General features: G+C 44.5%; 1 protein-coding gene across 7 annotated transcripts in view; it reads right to left on the reverse strand.

Moving 5' to 3' along the window:
- SMARCD3 (SWI/SNF related, matrix associated, actin dependent regulator of chromatin, subfamily d, member 3) overlaps positions 1 to 19,932 on the reverse strand; it is a 205,263-nt gene that overhangs the window by 122,076 nt on the left and 63,255 nt on the right. Inside the window, exon 1 of one of the 7 annotated variants that reach the window (XM_063452968.1) lies at positions 8,976 to 8,995. The exons of 1 other annotated variant lie outside the window; for it this stretch is intronic. Coding sequence is in view for 3 of the 6 variants with exons in the window: in XM_063452961.1 (XP_063309031.1) it covers positions 1,279 to 1,356 (78 nt within the window). In the remaining 3 variants the exon portion in view is untranslated. Of the gene's footprint in view, positions 1 to 1,186; positions 1,201 to 1,278; positions 1,512 to 3,039; positions 3,060 to 3,230; positions 3,253 to 8,164; positions 8,214 to 8,975; positions 8,996 to 19,932 lie in introns of those variants that run through there. 5 more of the 7 variants (XM_063452962.1, XM_063452966.1, XM_063452967.1 and 2 more) reach the window with 5 other exon arrangements.

Raw genomic sequence — 19,932 nt, forward strand, 5'->3', positions numbered from 1 at the left:
CCCTCTAGTATAAATACTCACATCCATTTCTCAATACCCTCTAGTATAAATACTCACATCCATTTCTCAATACCCTCTAGTATAAATACTCACATCCATTTCTCAATACCCTCTAGTATAAATACTCACATCCATTTCTTAATACCCTCTAGGATAAATACTCGCATCCATTTCTCAATACCCTCTAGTATAAATACTCACATCCATTTCTCAATACCCTCTAGTATAAATACTCACATCCATTTCTCAATACTCTCTAGTATAAATACTCACATCCATTTCTCAATACCCTCTAGTATAAATACTCACATCCATTTCTCAATACCCTCTAGTATAAATACTCACATCCATTTCTCAATACCCTCTAGTATAAATACTCACATCCATTTCTCAATACCCTCTAGTATAAATACTCACATCCATTTCTCAATACCCTCTAGTATAAATACTCACATCCATTTCTCAATACCCTCTAGTATAAATACTCACATCCATTTTTCAATACCCTCTAGTATAAATACTCACATACTTTTCTTAATACCCTCTAGTATAAATACTCACATCCATTTCTCAATACCCTCTAGTATAAATACTCACATCTATTTCTAAATACCCTCTAGTATAAATACTCACATCCATTTCTCAATACCCTCTAGTATAAATACTCACATCCATTTCTCAATACCCTCTAGTATACTCACATCCATTTCTCAATACCCTCTAGTATAAATACTCACATCAATTTCTCAATACCCTCTAGAATAAATACTCACATCCATTTCTCAATACTCTCTAGTATAAATACTCACATCCATTTCTCAATACTCTCTAGTATAAATACTCACATCCCTTTCTCAATACCCTCTAGTATAAATACTCACATACTTTTCTTAATACCCTCTAGTATAAATACTCACATACTTTTCTTAATACCCTCTAGTATAAATACTCACATCCCTTTCTCAATACTCAATAATGCTTCCATTATGAAAAAAATCAATTCCCTTCTGGATGACCCGAATAAATGCCCCACATACCCCTTTGGTTGCCTTCACTATAAATACCCACACTACATTATCCATTCTATTTGTGTCCAGTGTGAATACCACAAATAAAACCAACTTGTCTCTATTTGCCCCAATATAAACACCCCACAGTCCTTTCCAGTCGCTCTGCAGCATATAACCTTCATGTTCCTCTCTGGTTGCCCTTTAGTATAATAATCCCACACACCCCTTTAGATACCCTTAAATACCCCTCTCTAATTATCCCACTCACCACTCCATGAACCAGGAACTCAAAGAGTTTGCTCTTAGTTGCCCTGCGTGCTCCACCAGCCGATTCATCAGCTGCCATAACCACTGTGACCCCAAGCAATGTCCTCGACAGTGTATATTTTCCTGTACCCCACTCTTTACTTCTCCAGAACCCCACGTTTCCACCTGGTTAAGATTTGCCTAACCTGTTAATAAACCTTATTCAGACTTCTCAGTTTCACTCTCTAAAATACCCTTCCCCCAAATACTCTCAGTGCCCCTCCCCAAAATACTCTCAGTACCCCTCCCCTAAATACTCTCAGTACCCCTCCCCTAAATACTCTCAGTACCCCTCCCCTAAATACTCTCAGTACCCCTCCTCTAAATACTCAGTACCCCTCCCCTAAATACTCAGTACCCCTCCCCTAAATACTCAGTACCCCTCCCCAAAATACTCAGTACCCCTCCCCTAAATACTCTCAGTACCCCTCCCCTAAATACTCTCAGTACCCCTCCCCTAAATACTCTCAGTACCCCTCCCCTAAATACTCTCAGTACCCCTCCCCTAAATTCTCTCAGTACCCCTCCCCTAAATTCTCTCAGTACCCCTCCCCTAAATTCTCTCAGTACCCCTCCCCAAAATACTCAGTACCCCTCCCCAAAATACTCTCAGTACCCCTCCCCAAAATACTCTCAGTACCCCTCCTCTAAATACTCTCAGTACCCCTCCTCTAAATACTCTCAGTACCCCTCCCTTTATACACAATGAACCCCTCGCCTAAATACTCTCAGTTCCCCTCCCCAAAATACTCTCAGTACCCCTCCCCAAAATACTCTCAGTACCCCTCCCCAAAATACTCTCAGTACCCCTCCTCTAAATACTCTCAGTACCCCTCCCCTAAATACTCTCAGTACCCCTCCCCTAAATACTCTCAGTACCCCTCCCCAAAATACTCTCAGTACCCCTCCCCAAAATACTCTCAGTACCCCTCCCCAAAATACTCTCAGTACCCCTCCCCAAAATACTCTCAGTACCCCTCCCCAAAATACTCTCAGTACCCCTCCTCTAAATACTCTCAGTACCCCTCCCCTAAATACTCTCAGTACCCCTCCTCTAAATACTCTCAGTACCCCTCCCCTAAATACTCTCAGTACCCCTCCCCTAAATACTCTCAGTACCCCTCCCCTAAATACTCTCAGTACCCCTCCCCTAAATACTCTCAGTACCCCTCCCCAAAATACTCTCAGTACCCCTCCCCAAAATACTCTCAGTACCCCTCCCTTTATACACAATGAACCCCTCCCCTAAATACTCTCAGTTCCCCTCCCCAAAATACTCTCAGTACCCCTCCTCTAAATACTCTCAGTACCCCTCCCCTAAATACTCTCAGTACCCCTCCCCTAAATACTCTCAGTACCCCTCCCTTTATACACAATGAACCCCTCCCCTAAATACTCTCAGTACCCCTCCATCATATAATAAATGCACCCCTCCTCTAAATTATTTTCGTACCCTTCCCTGAATACTCAATGTACCCCTCCTATAAATACTCAAAGAACTCCCGCCTGAATACTCTCAGTACCCCTCTACTGAATACTGTTGTACCCCATCTTTAAATACTATTTTTGTTTCTTCAGGACAGTCTGTAACTTTTCCCTAAATACTCTCAGTACCCCTCCATTAAATATTCAATGTACCCCTCCACTAAACACTAGATACTCAATGCATATCTCCACTAAATACTCAATTTACCCCAACTCTAATTACGATTTGTTTTCCTACTTCAGAACAGTCTGTACCCTTCCTCTAAATACTCTTAGTACCCCTCCTCTAAATACTCTTAGTACCCCTCCCTGAATTTTCAATGTAACCCTCCTCACATACAGTCTGCAGCCCTCTTTCAATAGTGATACAAACTGTCTGTACCCTTGTTCAGTGCTGTGTGTACCCCCTAACATGAGGACAGCCTGTACCCCGTCCTGTAGCTTTCCATCCCCCTAGCTTGCTAGATCTCCACTCTTTTTCGGTTTGTCTCCTTGTCTCTTTCTATGTTAGGGATCCTGTCACACCCCCCACCCCCCTCCTCCCCTAAGCTAACTTTCCACCCTCCCCTTCCATCCTTGTCTTATCTCCCTCTTCACTCCAGCTGTCTCTCTGCCTTTCACCCACTTTCCCTGGGCTTCTCTATATATCAGGGACTGTCTTTCTCTTCAAGTCCCCTTTTTCGTTTACATACTGTGTCTGTCTACCTGTCTCTGTGTCTGTCTCTTTAGATTCCCTGTGTCTATCTTTAGAATGTTAAATCTTTGTGTCTGTCTCTACAATGTGCACTCTCTGTATCTGTTATTAGAATTGTCAATTTTGCTGCATGTCTCTACAATGCGCATTCTCTGTGTCTGTCTCTATAGTGCTAAATCTCTCACCGTATCTCTTTCTAAAATATTTAGTCTCACTTTGTCTCTCTGTATCTGTCTCTGGGATGTGTAATCCCACTGTCTGTCTCTGGGATGCATTCTGTCTCACTGTTTGTCTCTGGGATGCGTACTCTCACTGTCTCTAAAATGTGTAATCTCACTGTGTCTGTGGGACGCGTACTCTCACTGTGTCTGTGGGACGCGTACTCTCACTGTGTCTGTGGGACGCGTACTCTCACTGTGTCTGTGGGACGCGTACTCTCACTGTGTCTGTGGGACGCGTACTCTCACTGTGTCTGTGGGACGCGTACTCTCACTGTGTCTGTGGGACGCGTACTCTCACTGTGTCTGTGGGACGCGTACTCTCACTGTGTCTGTGGGACGCGTACTCTCACTGTGTCTGTGGGACGCGTACTCTCACTGTGTCTGTGGGACGCGTACTCTCACTGTGTCTGTGGGACGCGTACTCTCACTGTGTCTGTGGGACGCGTACTCTCACTGTGTCTGTGGGACGCGTACTCTCACTGTGTCTGTGGGACGCGTACTCTCACTGTGTCTGTGGGACGCGTACTCTCACTGTGTCTGTGGGACGCGTACTCTCACTGTGTCTGTGGGACGCGTACTCTCACTGTGTCTGTGGGACGCGTACTCTCACTGTGTCTGTGGGACGCGTACTCTCACTGTGTCTGTGGGACGCGTACTCTCACTGTGTCTGTGGGACGCGTACTCTCACTGTGTCTGTGGGACGCGTACTCTCACTGTGTCTGTGGGACGCGTACTCTCACTGTGTCTGTGGGACGCGTACTCTCACTGTGTCTGTGGGACGCGTACTCTCACTGTGTCTGTGGGACGCGTACTCTCACTGTGTCTGTGGGACGCGTACTCTCACTGTGTCTGTGGGACGCGTACTCTCACTGTGTCTGTGGGACGCGTACTCTCACTGTGTCTGTGGGACGCGTACTCTCACTGTGTCTGTGGGACGCGTACTCTCACTGTGTCTGTGGGACGCGTACTCTCACTGTGTCTGTGGGACGCGTACTCTCACTGTGTCTGTGGGACGCGTACTCTCACTGTGTCTGTGGGATGCGTACTCTCACTGTGTCTGTGGGACGCGTACTCTCACTGTGTCTGTGGGACGCGTACTCTCACTGTGTCTGTGGGATGCGTACTCTCACTGTGTCTGTGGGATGCGTACTCTCACTGTGTCTGTGGGATGCGTACTCTCACTGTGTCTGTGGGATGCGTACTCTCACTGTGTCTGTGGGATGCGTACTCTCACTGTGTCTGTGGGATGCGTACTCTCACTGTGTCTGTGGGACGCGTACTCTCACTGTGTCTGTGGGATGCGTACTCTCACTGTGTCTGTGGGATGCGTACTCTCACTGTGTCTGTGGGATGCGTACTCTCACTGTGTCTGTGGGATGCGTACTCTCACTGTGTCTGTGGGATGCGTACTCTCACTGTGTCTGTGGGATGCGTACTCTCACTGTGTCTGTGGGATGCGTACTCTCACTGTGTCTTTGGGATGCGTACTCTCACTGTGTCTGTGGGATGCATACTCTCACTGTGTCTGTGGGACGCGTACTCTCACTGTGTCTGTGGGATGCGTACTCTCACTGTGTCTTTGGGATGCGTACTCTCACTGTGTCTGTGGGATGCGTACTCTCACTGTGTCTGTGGGATGCGTACTCTCACTGTGTCTTTGGGATGCGTACTCTCACTGTGTCTGTGGGATGCGTACTCTCACTGTGTCTGTGGGATGCGTACTCTCACTGTGTCTGTGGGATGCGTACTCTCACTGTGTCTGTGGGATGCGTACTCTCACTGTGTCTGTGGGATGCGTACTCTCACTGTGTCTTTGGGATGCGTACTCTCACTGTGTCTGTGGGATGCATACTCTCACTGTGTCTTTGGGATGTGGAATCTAACATTGGCAGTCTGGTATGCCCCAAGCTACCTTTAAGTTTAACACGGACACACTGATATCTAGGCTTTAAATTTCCAAATATAGTCCTTGAAATATGTTCTTTTTAATAAGGGGGAAAAAAAGTCTTCTTGACCCAGAATGGCAGTCAGATCTCTCATTGAATCAAGAAGCGGTTACCCCACTTTTACCTCACAGCATGACAATCGAGACTTCAATCTGGAAACAATTCAAACTAGTAGCAGTAGGCATACCTCTCAGGTAAGACTGCAAAAAAATGTTTATAAGTCACTACAGAAAATCCCTGGGAAACTTCTCTCACTGAAACCTCGGTCTTAAAAAGTTAGGCACATTTCTAAAATACTTAAAAGGACACTATAGGCACCCAGACCCTTTACATCACCGAGGGCAGAATGCGGCGGGCAGAGGGACACTATAGGCACCCAGACCCTTTACATCACCGAGGGCAGAATGCGGCGGGCAGAGGGACACTATAGGCACCCAGACCTTTTATATCACCGAGCGCGGAATGCGGAGTGCAGAGGGACACTATAGGCACCCAGACCCTTTACATCACCGAGGGCAGAATGCGGCGGGCAGAGGGACACTATAGGCACCCAGACCCTTTACATCACCGAGGGCAGAATGCGGAGGGCCACTATAGACACCCAGACCCTTTACATCACCGAGGGCAGAATGCGGCGGGCAGAGGGACACTATAGGCACCCAGACCTTTTATATCACCGAGCGCAGAATGCGGAGTGCAGAGGGACACTATAGGCACCCAGACCCTTTACATCACCGAGCGCGGAATGCGGAGTGCAGAGGGACACTATAGGCACCCAGACCCTTTACATCACCGAGGGCAGAATGCGGCGGGCAGAGGGACACTATAGGCACCCAGACCCTTTACATCACCGAGGGCAGAATGCGGAGGGCCACTATAGGCACCCAGACCCTTTACATCACCGAAGGCGGAATGCGGAGGTCAGAGGGACACTATGTTACAGCTTTATATTCCTAACACCATAATGTTCCTTTAATATTTCAACCTTCCAGAGACTCTACAGCATTCAATCGCTCTGTGTCTGTCTTTAGCACATTGTATCTCTCACTGTCTGACCATCAGTGTCTGTCTCGCTCACTTTCTGACCAGCAGTGTCTGTCTTTATGACGGTCAATCTATGACCCTGCCCTCCTTTTGTTTTTAAGTTGTCTTTTTTAGTTTGTCACTGCCTGGCAATCTAATTCCCTGTCTTTGTGATCTCATTATTTGTGGTGTCATTCTCTGTGATCTCATTCTGTCTATGTGATGTCATTTTCTCTCTGCAATCTCATTCTCAGTCTCTGCAATCTCATTCCGTCTGTGCGATGTCATTCCCCATCTCTGTAATCTTATTCTGTTCATGTGATGTCATACTGTCTCTGTAATCTCATTCTCTGCTATCTTATTCAGTCTCTGTAATCTCATTCCCTGTCTGTGATGTCATACTGTCTCTGTGATGTCATACTGTGCTATCTAATTTAGTCTCTGTAATTTCATTCTCTGCTATTTTATTCAGTCTCTGTAATCTCATTCCTTGTCTGTGATGTCATACTGTGCTATCTAATTCAGTCTCTGTAATCTCATTCTCTGCTATCTAATTCAGTCTCTGTAATCTAATTCCCTGTCTCTGATGTAATGTCCTATCATTGCAATCTCATTCTGTCTCTGTGATGTCATACTGTCTCTGTGATGTCATTCTCTGCTATCTAATTCAGTCTCTAATCTAAATCCCTGTCTCTGTGATGTCATTTCCAATCACTGCAATCTCATTCTGTCTCAGTGATGTCATTCTAAATGTCTATAATCTCATTCTGTGTATCTGTGATCTCAATCTGTGTAATCTCATTTTTTGTTTCTGTCTGCTTCGTTCATCTGGCATTCTCACAAGCTCTCTTGACTTTTTTGTCTCTATCTTACACATATTTCCTTTCTAGTATTCTGGCTCTGTCTAGTAGTCAGTCTCTCTCTAGTATGGTCTGTCTGTCTCTGTCTCTCTCTCGTATTCTGTCCCTCTCTAAGTCTGTATATCTCTCTCCAGTAGTCTGTCTGTCTTTCTCTCTAGTAGTCAGTCTTTCTTGTATTCTGTCTCGCTAGCTCTCCCTAGTAGTATGTGTGTCTCTCTAGTATTCTCTCTCTCGTATTCTGTGTGTCTCTCTAGTAGTCTGTATCTCAAGTAGTCAATATCTGTCTAGTAGTCTGTATCTGTATCTGTATCTGTATCTGTCTAGTAGTCTGTATCTGTCTAGTAGTCTGTCTCTCTCAAGTACTCTGTCTGTATCTCGAGTAGTCTGCCTGTCTCTCTCTCTCGAGTAGTCTGTCTCACACTCTAGTAGCCTGTCTCTCTCGAGTAGTCTGTGAGTCTGTCTCTCTAGTAGAATGTCTGTCTCCCTCTCTCTAGTAGTCTGTCTGTCTCCCGGTAATTGCCCCTATCTCAGTATCTCTCCCTCTTTTTCTGCAATTCCATTTTTCATTTGATTTTTCCCCTCTTTCTCTGTGATTTTTCCTCGCTTTCTATGCTTCTACCTGTCCTCGCTTTGATTCTCCTTCTACCATTGAGACTGTCTCTTGTGATCCAGCTCTTTCTTTCCCTCCCCATTTCCCCCCACCGGGTTGCGACTGGGGGTCCCCCAGGGTTATGCTGAGGGCCCACCATCCTGAGAGTTCCAGCTGCTGCATTCCTTTAACTATTAAGTCAGGAATAGTGTGGGCTCACTCTCCCAGCTGTCTCTGTCTGTCTGTCTCTCTCCTGCCTGAGAACATGGCCTGATCACACAGCTGTCCCTGTCTCACAGATGCCTGTGTCTGTCTGTCCTGGGTCTAATCTGACTGTCTGTCCTGTATATGATCTGTCTGTTCTTTCTGTCTCTCTGTCCTAGACATAAGCTTTCTGTTCTGTATGTGATCTGTCTGTCTGTCTGTTCTTTCTGTCTCTCTGTCCTAGATATAAGCTTTCTGTTCTGTATGTGATCTGTCTGTCTGCCCTGGGTCTAATCTGTCCTGGATCTGACTGTTCTTTCTGTCTGTCTGTCTGTCCTAGATATAAGGATATAAGCTGTCTGCCCTGGGTCTAATCTGTCTGCCCTCTATGTGATCCATCTGTCTTTCCTGGGTCTAATCTGTCTTTCTGTCCTGTGTATGATCTGTCTGTCCTCTGTGTGATCTGTATGTCCTCTGTGTGATCTGTCTGTCTGCCCTGGCCCTAATCTGACTGTCTACCTGTTCTTTCTGTCTGCCCTGGGTTAAATCTGTCTGACCTCTATGTGATCTGACTGCCCTGTGTCTAATCTGACTGTGCCTTTTTCAACACTGTTGACCACCAGTTTCTCCTACTCACCCTTTGCGACCTTGGCCTCTGAGATACTGCTCTTTCCAACTTCTCTTCCTATCTCTCCGCCACTCCTTCAGTGTCTCATTCTCTGGTTCTTTCTCCTCTACCTCTCGGTTGGAGTTCCTAAAGGCCCTGTACTGTGACCTCTTCTCAATTTATCCTCTCTGTTGGTGACCTGATATCATCCTATGGCCTTCAATAGCATCTGATGATGATACCCAGATCGACGGCTCCTCATCTGATCTCTCTCCCTGTCTGCTGGACAATGTCTCTGACTGGATGGCTTCATGACTCCTAAAACTCAACTCTCCAAGACAGAACTCCTTGTCTTTCCTCCCTCTAAAGCTACATTTATCTATCTTTCCCTTCAGATCAATGGAGCGATCATAACCTCTACACATTACCTTGGTGTGCTCTACGACTCTGACTTTTCAATTACCCCTTACATAAAATCTAATCACAAAATCATGTCACTTTCACGTTAAAGGAACACTATAGACATCAAAAGTTTTTAGCTTAATGAAGCAGTTTGATGTATAGATCATGCCCTTCTAGTCTCGCTGCTTAATTTTCTGCCATTTAGGAGTTAAATCCCTTTGTTTACACAGCCCTAGTCACACCTTCCTGCATGTGACAAACACAGCCTTCCTAAACATTTCCTGTAAAGAGAGATTTGAGGTTTAAACTTCCTTTATTGCAAATTCAGTTTAATTTATAATATCTTATCTCCTGCTCTCTTAATTGCCTTGTAGAGTCGTCCTTTAGGCCCGCAACAAAGAAATTCCTGTTCAGGGAAGCCGACCACTCAACTTCATAACAAACACATTCCACTTCCCCAAACACTGCCTTCATCGCCCTCTGTACAAGCACTATTCTCAAACTAGCAATCCCTCCCTCCTGCTTCTCATCCTTCCTGTCCATCTAGATTGTAAATTCCATACACCATGGACATAAATCAACCAGTAACTGTGGCAAACGTAACCTCGCCACTGGTTCATGGAGGGGCCTGTTTGCCAGCCTCCTACCCTATGACTATGGCTTCCATACAATTTCTGAACCCCTGAACGGATCTGGGTGATTTTTGGCTATGTTGGTCACCCAGATCAGGGCTATCAGGGAATGTAACTTTTATGCGAAGTTTATGTGTTTTGGGGGGTACTTTTGGGATTTTATAAAAATGTGTTTTTTTCTGCCTGGAGATAATGGAGTTAATACAGTATGTGCCTCAATTTTCTCCCAGGCAGAAAGAAGGGATTGTATGTTTGTTATGGGAGTGTCATGCAGTTAATCACTGTTCTTATTGGTTTGTAAGTTTGTGCCCTGTCCCCAACAAGGTCCATGTGGGCGTACCCTTTGCATGGGGATTGTCACAAAAGGCCAGTGTGGCACCATTAAAATAGAGTTCCTGCTTACCCTCAACATAGAGTCTCATCTAATGTGTGGGGGAAACGACTGGGGATTTCTATATCACTATACTCCCCTGGGATTATAATCACTAGCTCTTATAAGAGCTGTGCCTGCTACGCTCTCTGGAGTAGGAGAGGTTCACCCATTGGAAGCTGGATCCTGGTCTTGGGTCCAGGGTGGGTGGAGGACGGCGAGTTCCCAGCCAAGCTGTAACGCTGGACGTGGGGACTACAGTGCTTCTGGTGTCTGGTGGAGTGCTTGGAGTCCTCGGTAAGCACCTGGAGCATCGACTGACGGAGGCAACCGGTCGGGTGCCAGGCAGTCAGTCACAGTAACCGACCCCCAACATACACAATGGACATTAATCTACCGGTAAGGAACTGCCAACACACCATGGTAGTTAATCTACCAGTAACCATCCCCCAACATACACCATGGATATTAATGTAATCTGTAACCAATACCCCAACATACACCATGGACATTGATGTACCAGTAATCAATTCCCAATATACGCCATGGACATTAATCTAACAGTAACCAACCCCCAACATACACCTTGGACATTAATGTAACAGTAACCAACCCACAACATATACCTTGAGAATTAATCTACCAGTAACCAGTCCCCAACACACACCATGGACATTAATATACCAGTAACCAGCCCGAACATACACCATGGATATTAATGTAATCTGTAACCAATCCTCAACATGCACCATGGACATTAATCTACCAGTAATCAAAGTAATCAATTCCCAATATGCAACATGGACATCAATGTAACAGTAACCATTCCCAACATACACATTAATGTAACAGTAACAAACCTCCAACATACACCATGGACATTAATGTCACAGTAACCAACCCACAACATATACCTTGAGCATTAATCTACCAGTAACCAACCACCCAACATACACCATGGGCATTAATGTAACAGTAACCAGCCCACAACATAAACCATGGACATTACTGTAACCAATCCCTAACATTCATCTTAGACATTAATCTACCAGTAACCAATACTAATCTCCATAGTGTATGTTTGGGGATGGTAACTAGTAGATTAATGTACAAGGTATATGTTGAGGGTTGGTTACTGGCACATTCATGTCCATGGTGTATGATGGGGGTTGGTTACTGGTAGATTAATGTTCATTGTGTATGTTAAGGGTTGGCTACTGGTTGCAATGAATTCCATGGTGTATGTTGGAGGTAGGTCACTGGTAGATTAATGCCCAAGGTGTATGTTGGGGGTTGGTTACTGGTAGATTAATGCCCAAGGTGTATGTTGGGGGTTGGTTACTGGTAGATTAATGCCCAAGGTGTATGTTGAGGGTTGGCTACTGGTTGCATTAAAGTCCACGGTGTATGTTGGGGGTTGGTTGCTGGTAGATTAATGCCCATGGTGTATGTTGGAGGTTGGTTACTGGTAGATTAATGCCCAAGGTGTATGTTGAGGGTTGGCTACTGGTTGCATTAAAGTCCACGGTGTATGTTGGGGGTTGGTTACTGGTAGATTAATGCCCAAGGTGTATGTTGGAGGTAGGTCACTGGTAGATTAATGCCCACGGTGTATGTTGAGGGTTGGCTACTGGTTGCATTAAAGTCCACGGTGTATGTTGGGGGTTGGCTACTGGTAGATTAATGTCCATGATGTATGTTGGAGGTAGGTCACTGGTAGATTAATGTCCATGATGTATGTTGGGGGTTGGTTACTGGTAGATTAATGCCCATGATGTATGTTGGGGGTTGGTTACTGGTAGATTAATGCCCATGATGTATGTTGGGGGTTGGTTACTGGTAGATTAATGCCCAAGGTGTATGTTGGGGGTTGGCTACTGGTAAATTAATGTCCATGATGTATGTTGGAGGTAGGTCACTGGTAGATTAATGTCCATGGTGTATGTTGGGGGTTGGTTACTGGTAGATTAATGCCCAAGGTGTATGTTGGGGGTTGGCTACTGGTAGATTAATGCCCAAGGTGTATGTTGGGGGTTGGCTACTGGTAGATTAATGTCCACGGTGTATGTTGGGGGTTGGCTACTGGTAGATTAATGCCCACAGTGTTTGTTGGGGGTTGGTTACTGGTAGATTAATGTCCATGATGTATGTTGGGGGTTGGTCACTGGTAGATTAATGTCCATGATGTATGTTGGGGGTTGGTTACTGGTAGATTAATGTCCATGATGTATGTTGGAGGTAGGTCACTGGTAGATTAATGTCCATGATGTATGTTGGGGGTTGGTCACTGGTAGATTAATGTCCATGATGTATGTTGGGGGTTGGTTACTGGTAGATTAATGTCCATGATGTATGTTGGAGGTAGGTCACTGGTAGATTAATGTCCATGGTGTATGTTAGGGAAGTTGGATCGGAACGGGTGAGTAGTCCAGAATGTAACATGCATTTTTGCGGAGATTGGTGATTGGCCCTAGATGTAACGTGCATTACTGCTGACTCCCATAATACAGCTGTTCATTACATCCTGTCTTAACCACTGCAAGTTTAGTCTCACTCATGTTAATTTACCCCCTTCAGTCCCTGCTGCTACGAAGCTTATCTTCCACACCTCCTGCTCCTCACACACCTCACTCCTCAACTAGTCCTTACAATAAGTACCTATGACACAGACACAATGTGTCTGTTTTTTTATATTTTTTAGCATTGAAGAGGGATAATATTATTATGCATGGGCTTAAGGGTGGATTTTTTTTCCCGGACTGGACTGCACATTTATTTTTGTTTTTTAATATGGAGAGACCCGATCAGCTGTTCAGGCCTCTGTTCATGTATTTTTATTGTTCTGTGTTGGCTGTTTATTTCATTGACAGACCTGTGTCTCACTCCAAAAAGTCTATTACACTAGGGAAGCCTACCAACTAACCATTGCGGTATCCAGTTGTGTATTTTGGTTTTGTGCTGCCGTAGGCATGACTAAACTTGGGCAGCCACCCAATCTAGATGTGCCCTACCCCTTCCTGTCAAGGCCACACCTCGGCCACACCTCTGCAGAAAGTATTGCCTCCTTTTTTAGTGTGTGCATTTTAATCTTGCTTTTTTGCAAACACTCACTGACAGACACACATTCACTCACATGCACTGACAGACACATTAACTGACAAACACATTCACTGACAGACACACACACATTCACTGACAGACACACACACATTCACTGACAGACACACACACATTCACTGACAGACACACACACATTCACTGACAGACACACACACATTCACTGACAGACACACACACATTCACTGACAGACACACACACATTCACTGACAGACACACACACATTCACTGACAGACACACACACATTCACTGACAGACACACATTCACAGACACATTTTCACACACACTCATTATTATTTTAATTTGTCCACCCAGCCTCCCTACGTTATGGAGTGCTGGAGTGGATCTGTCCCTGGAATCCATTTGGGCTGCTGTGAGGCGGGCAGGGCCGTCTACTGATGCAGGGAGCCGAAATATGATGTCAACACGGCATCACTAGATGGACTACGAGGCGTGAGGGAGCAGAGTTCGGAAGATCACAGCTCTCTCGCCGCCTCTGATGCACTCACCAGCCTTTGGTTTGTCTATCAGGTAACCAGCTGGCCAGCTCTAGGGCCACTCATAACAGCAGTAAACACCTGGGGCGTAGATAGTGCTGCCCACGGCAAGATACAGCACTGCTGGTGGTATCTCCCTTTCCTACTTTCTGTGTTTTCCATTGTCATATTTATAAATACCCTTAGATCATGTCCCTTTTATTCTGCTGCATACAGTGCTCTTCACCTTTTGTATAAAACCCACGTCCTTTGGATGAAATGCTGGTTTAAGCAGAGCATTAGTTGTTCCTACTTTACAAACGCATTTTCTTACAAATGCTTGATCACTTTGTTCACCAGTGCAAAAGACGTTGGCACCATATAAATAAAAATTTTATATAAACTCTGCCTCTACATGGACTGTGATACCTCTCCCTTCTATTATTCACAAACAATTCTACCTATCGAAACATTATTCACAATACTTCTCCTCACTATGCTATTATCCAGGTACTTCTCCACAGTGTCATTATCCCATAGACACTACATTGTCCATTATGCCATCATAACCTGCTCTACCCTGCCCATTGGGGCTTCACCATTCACCTGTAGTTAGACTGCAGACCCTTGACTGACAGTTCGTGATCACTGGCGTGCAAGCAGCACGTGTATTCTAACCGACTTCACTGCACTGAATTCTACAGCAGCGGTCTGACTTGGGTGAACAGACCGTCTGGCGTTCTGCTTCACAGAGATAGTTAGACTCTCTCTCTTACTTACAGGTTCCCCTGAAGGCACAGACCAGCAAATCCTTGCAGTGCTATTACTTTCAGAGATAGCCAGATTCACTCTCTTACTTACAGGTTCCCCTGAAGGCACAGACCAGCAAATCCTTGCAGTGCTATTACTTTCAGAGATAGCCAGATTCACTCTCTTACTTACAGGTTCCCCTGAAGGCACAGACCAGCAAATCCTTGCAGTGCTATTACTTTCAGAGATAGCCAGATTCACTCTCGCTTACAGGTTCCCCTGAAGGCACAGACCAGCACATCCTTGCAGTGCTATTACTTTCAGAGATAGCCAGATTCACTCTCTCGCTTACAGGTTCCCCTGAAGGCACAGACCAGCACATCCTTGCAGTGCTATTACTTTCAGAGATAGCCAGATTCACTCTCTCGCTTACAGGTTCCCCTGAAGGCACAGACCAGCACATCCTTGCAGTGCTATTACTTTCAGAGATAGCCAGATTCACTCTCTCGCTTACAGGTTCCCCTGAAGGCACAGACCAGCACATCCTTGCAGTGCTATTACTTTCAGAGATAGCCAGATTCACTCTCTCGCTTACAGGTTCCCCTGAAGGCACAGACCAGCACATCCTTGCAGTGCTATTACTTTCAGAGATAGCCAGATTCACTCTCTCGCTTACAGGTTCCCCAGAAGGCACAGACCAGCACATCCTTGCAGCAGAATTACCTTTTCTTTACACTGTATTTTGGAATGGTGATTATTATCAGCAGTGCTATTCAGTGACAGTTAGACTTTGGTGCCATCCCAGCAAGCTGATAGTTACACCATTACTATTGTTGTTTACTCTACACTAACAGTCCCTTCCAGGACTTCACCCCTCACTGCTTTAGTAGCCGCTGTACATTGACTGCACTCCCAAATTGCCGAGGGTTCCCCCTGGCACAGAATAGCAAACATGATGTTATCATACCATGTTGCATTCTAGTGATAAACTGTTACGGATCGCTTCTATTATCACTGTCATTCAGCTCAGTCTGCTACTATCTACCAGCATATAGAGAACAAAATCAATCCCCATCACGTCCCCCTACAAACATCTCACAACTTCACCAACCAATATCGCCCACCTCCATACAATAACTCACATCGAACTTACCACAAAACCCCAGAGCCACCTAAATACATCAACATATCAGGACCCAACACAAAGTATTTATCACCCAAACCCCAAAGATCATGATACATTAATGACCACAAAGAATATTTCAATTATTCAAAATCACCAAAATAGATACCAATTACTATCACTAGATTCAGAATTCAAAAATGAAGATCATTTTTAGAAATCCGAACTCATCCCAATGCACTAGTCCAAACACCACACCCATCACAATCAAAAAAATCATTTTACGTTAAGAGGAAGAAGTGGTAGATGTGAGCAAAAGAGAGGCTAGAAAGACAATAATTGCCCAAGACAATCAAAGAAGTGGCATTTTTAACCTCTCACAAATATCAGTTTTAAAGCAGCGCTTTCATGCCGAACTTACCTTTCTTTAATCGATTCATCTTCTCTCCCTCTGTCAGGACCCGTTCTTCATTTCTTCTTTCTTTAAAACATAAAATTAAGTAGGGACTATTTCTCTTATGGAGGTTTCCTACACCTGACCATCTATGACCAGCGAAGGAGCAAAGTGTGCTTCATTTCTGGTGGTCAGAGAAATTTTCCCATAGTTCTTACCTTTCCTCAGTGTTCCCGCGATAATTCCTTTCATTTTTCCCGAATGTCCTGTCATTTAGGCAGAACGCCGGCGAAACTGCCGAATTGTGTCCTAAAAGAATGAGAACAGTTTGTCCATTCGTGTTAGAACGCAATTCGGCACTTTGTTCGGATCGGAATTTCATTCTAATGAATGAAACTCCGATCCTATTCGTGCCGCGGCTGCATCTTGCAGCCGCTTAGTAGATAACTCCCCAATTCCCACGGTATCAGGGAGCCATCTACCAAAAGGCTGAAAGACCTAAATTGGTCTTTCAGTCAAATTTACTAATACTAAGTAAAGATTACTTAGTATTAGTAAATTCTGTCAACACTGTTTTAATTCTGTCTCTTAAACCATGAGCACCCTAGTACCCCCCTCCTCCCCTCCCCCGGCCACCATCCCTGAGTGGCAGGTGGGGGCCCTAAATGAAAATGCCCCCTCCTTCCAAGGTCCCCAAGTCCCTAGTCACCCCCACCCCACCCAAATAAAAAATAATCCCCTACCTACTAAAAATAGTGAAGGGGAAATAATAGAACCAACTGTAAAAAAAATAAAACTTACCATTTGATGTCTTCCTTTTTCTAAAATCTTAATTTTTCAGCCCCAAAAAAGGCCAAATAAAAACCATAATAATCGTCGAAAAAACAGAGCGTAAAAACAAAATCAGACAATGTCCATCTTTACCCGGCGAGGGCACGGCGCAGACTGAGCTCCGCAGGGCGGGGAAAGGCTTATAAAGCCTTCCCACGCCCTGCAATTTGACTCAGAACACTCTGACTGGTTCAACCAATCAGAGTGCTAGTCATTTTACACAGCGTGGGAAAGTTCTTTGGAACTTTCCCACGCTGTGTAAAATGACACAGAGCACTCTGATTGGATGTCTTTTATGGCCCCCACCCGCCACTCAGGGGTGGGGGCCAGGGGGGGGAGGAGGACAGTAGGTCCCCCCATTATCATTTATGGCCCCCACCCGCCGCTCAAGGGTGGGGGCCAGGGGAGGACAATAGGTTCCCCCCTCTTTGTTATTTAAGACCCCCACCCACTGCTCAGGGGTGGGTGCGGGGGGAGGACAATAGGCCCCCCTTATTATCCTTTAGGGCCCCCACCCACCGCTCAGGGGTGGGTTCGGGGGGGGGGTAATAGGGTGTTTTTTGTTTTTTTAAACAGTGAGCAGCCACTGGCGGTATAGCGAGTAGCGGTATTCAGGAGATTTTAATCTCCCTTATGCTATTATGGGGGTCATATTGACCGCCATAGAGTGAGGGAGGACATGGGGGGGCTTAGGAAGTGGCGGAGAGCACTGCTTCCGGCCGCTTCTATCTTTACATTTTACAAGGATGGAGCTGCGAGCCGGTAATAAACTGAACGAAAAAACAAACACTGATGTTCAGTGTGAGTTTGTTCGTCTGACATTTCTTTTCATTCATTCGTCTTTCTGCCAAATTAATGAATAGATGAAATTCCCGTTTGCATGCCCAAGTGTTTAACTGGGCATGTGCAGGAATTTCACGGTGCTATCTAGTTTGGGCAGATGACGTGGATTCATCTACCCACACAAAGATGGCAGCGCCCTAAACATAGGTCCGGACACAAAATAAAGTTTAAAAATAGGTAATATGGGGAGCTTAGGGGCATTTGGGGGTGACTAGGGGGACAGTTAGATGTAGTGGAGTCGGGAGGGAGGTTAAAAAAAAAAAAAACAGGATTCGGCCATGACAGTGCCGCTTTAAATAAAGGTCTTAAATCTGTCCCAACTAATTCTTTTAAACCCTTTGAAGCTTTTCTAGATGTCAAATTTGTCCGTAAAGCTACACTAGATTTTTTATGGAGAAAAATGAAGATACTCCAATTTTACCTTCCCCTCTACCTTCAAATGATTACCATATAATTCAATCCAGCACAATGTATATAGAAGAGGCACATAGACAATTAAACGACACCAATGTATCCGAAAAACTTTTATCAGACCCAATAATAAAGACACAAGCTATTTTAACCCAATTTTTAAATAAAGGTTTAGAGCTAGAAATTTTAAACAAACATGAATTTACATTTTTTTTTTTAAACAGAAAGTTTCCTGTAATACCCTTACTTCCTAAGATACACAAAAATGAACAGAAACCCCCAGGAAGACAAATTGTGTCAGGCATAGGCTCCCTCCTCTGTTACCTTTCACAATACATAGACACCCTCCTCCAACCCTCTGTGAAACTAATGAAGTCTTTTCTTCAAGATTCCATGTCACTATTAACATTTTTAAATAATTTTAAATGGAAACCCAATTTTATATTAGTTTCCTGTGACGTTCAGTCACTTTATACTATTATACCTCACAACATAGGATGCCAAGCCATCAAAGATATTTTAACCAAAGAAGGAAAAATTGCCGATATACAAATTGTTTTTATATTAGAAGGCATAAATATTATTTTAAACAATTACTTTTGGTTTCTTAATTCTTTTTACCTCCAAAAAAGAGGGAATGCTATGGGGACTAGGTTTGCTCCCAGTTATGCAAATTTATTCCTGGCCGACTGGGAGTCCCAAGCTATTTTCAACAACCATGCCTGGAGGCATTTTTTAGATCTAAACATTTTTATTAAAGATGGACAACTACATACCAAAACGTTTCTTTAAAAAAAGTTTGCGTAAACACTGCGATAGACAAATCAAGCTGCCACTACAAACCCTACAAAAGAAAAAAAACACTGAGTATAAAAGTGTGTATAGTGATCGGTAGAATCTACCATAAGTACATATTAGAACATGGTTGAGTAATTTAGACATCGGTTGGTTTAGTAATTTAGACGTCGGCTGCAGTTTTGTGCGCGCCAACGTTTAAAACTACATCCCCAGTAGCAGTCACTACACATGACGCTTACACGCGTCTCCCAGCCGTACTTTGGACGTCGGCAGACACTACATGCGCACCGCCGACTATATTTCCCAAAATACATATCGGCAATCACGGAAGTCACATGATTTTTTTTCAAATGATTATATTATACTATCCAGCCCTTGTTTTCAATATTAAATTACGATACAATGCCCACAAATGATTACACATTATAAATATAAGATGAAGTCTATTTCAATTTGTTTTAATCAGTTTTTCTGTTATTTGTCCATTATCCCATCATACCTTTCTCCACTATCATTATCTTACAGACTCAACTCTGTCCATTATCCCATACATACCTTTCTCCACCCTGTCCATTATCCCATACATACCTTTCTCCACCCTGTCCATTATCCCATACATACCTTTCTCCACCCTGTCCATTATCCCATACATACCTTTCTCCACCCTGTCCATTATCCCATTATACCTTTCTCCACCCTGTCCATTATCCCATTATACCTTTCTCCACCCTGTCCATTATCCCATTATACCTTTCTCCACCCTGTCCATTATCCCATTATACCTTTCTCCACCCTGTCCATTATCCCATTATACCTTTCTCCACCCTGTCCATTATA

This window comes from Pelobates fuscus, chromosome 4, assembly GCF_036172605.1.
Source record: "Pelobates fuscus isolate aPelFus1 chromosome 4, aPelFus1.pri, whole genome shotgun sequence".
Lineage (NCBI taxonomy): Eukaryota > Metazoa > Chordata > Amphibia > Anura > Pelobatidae > Pelobates > Pelobates fuscus.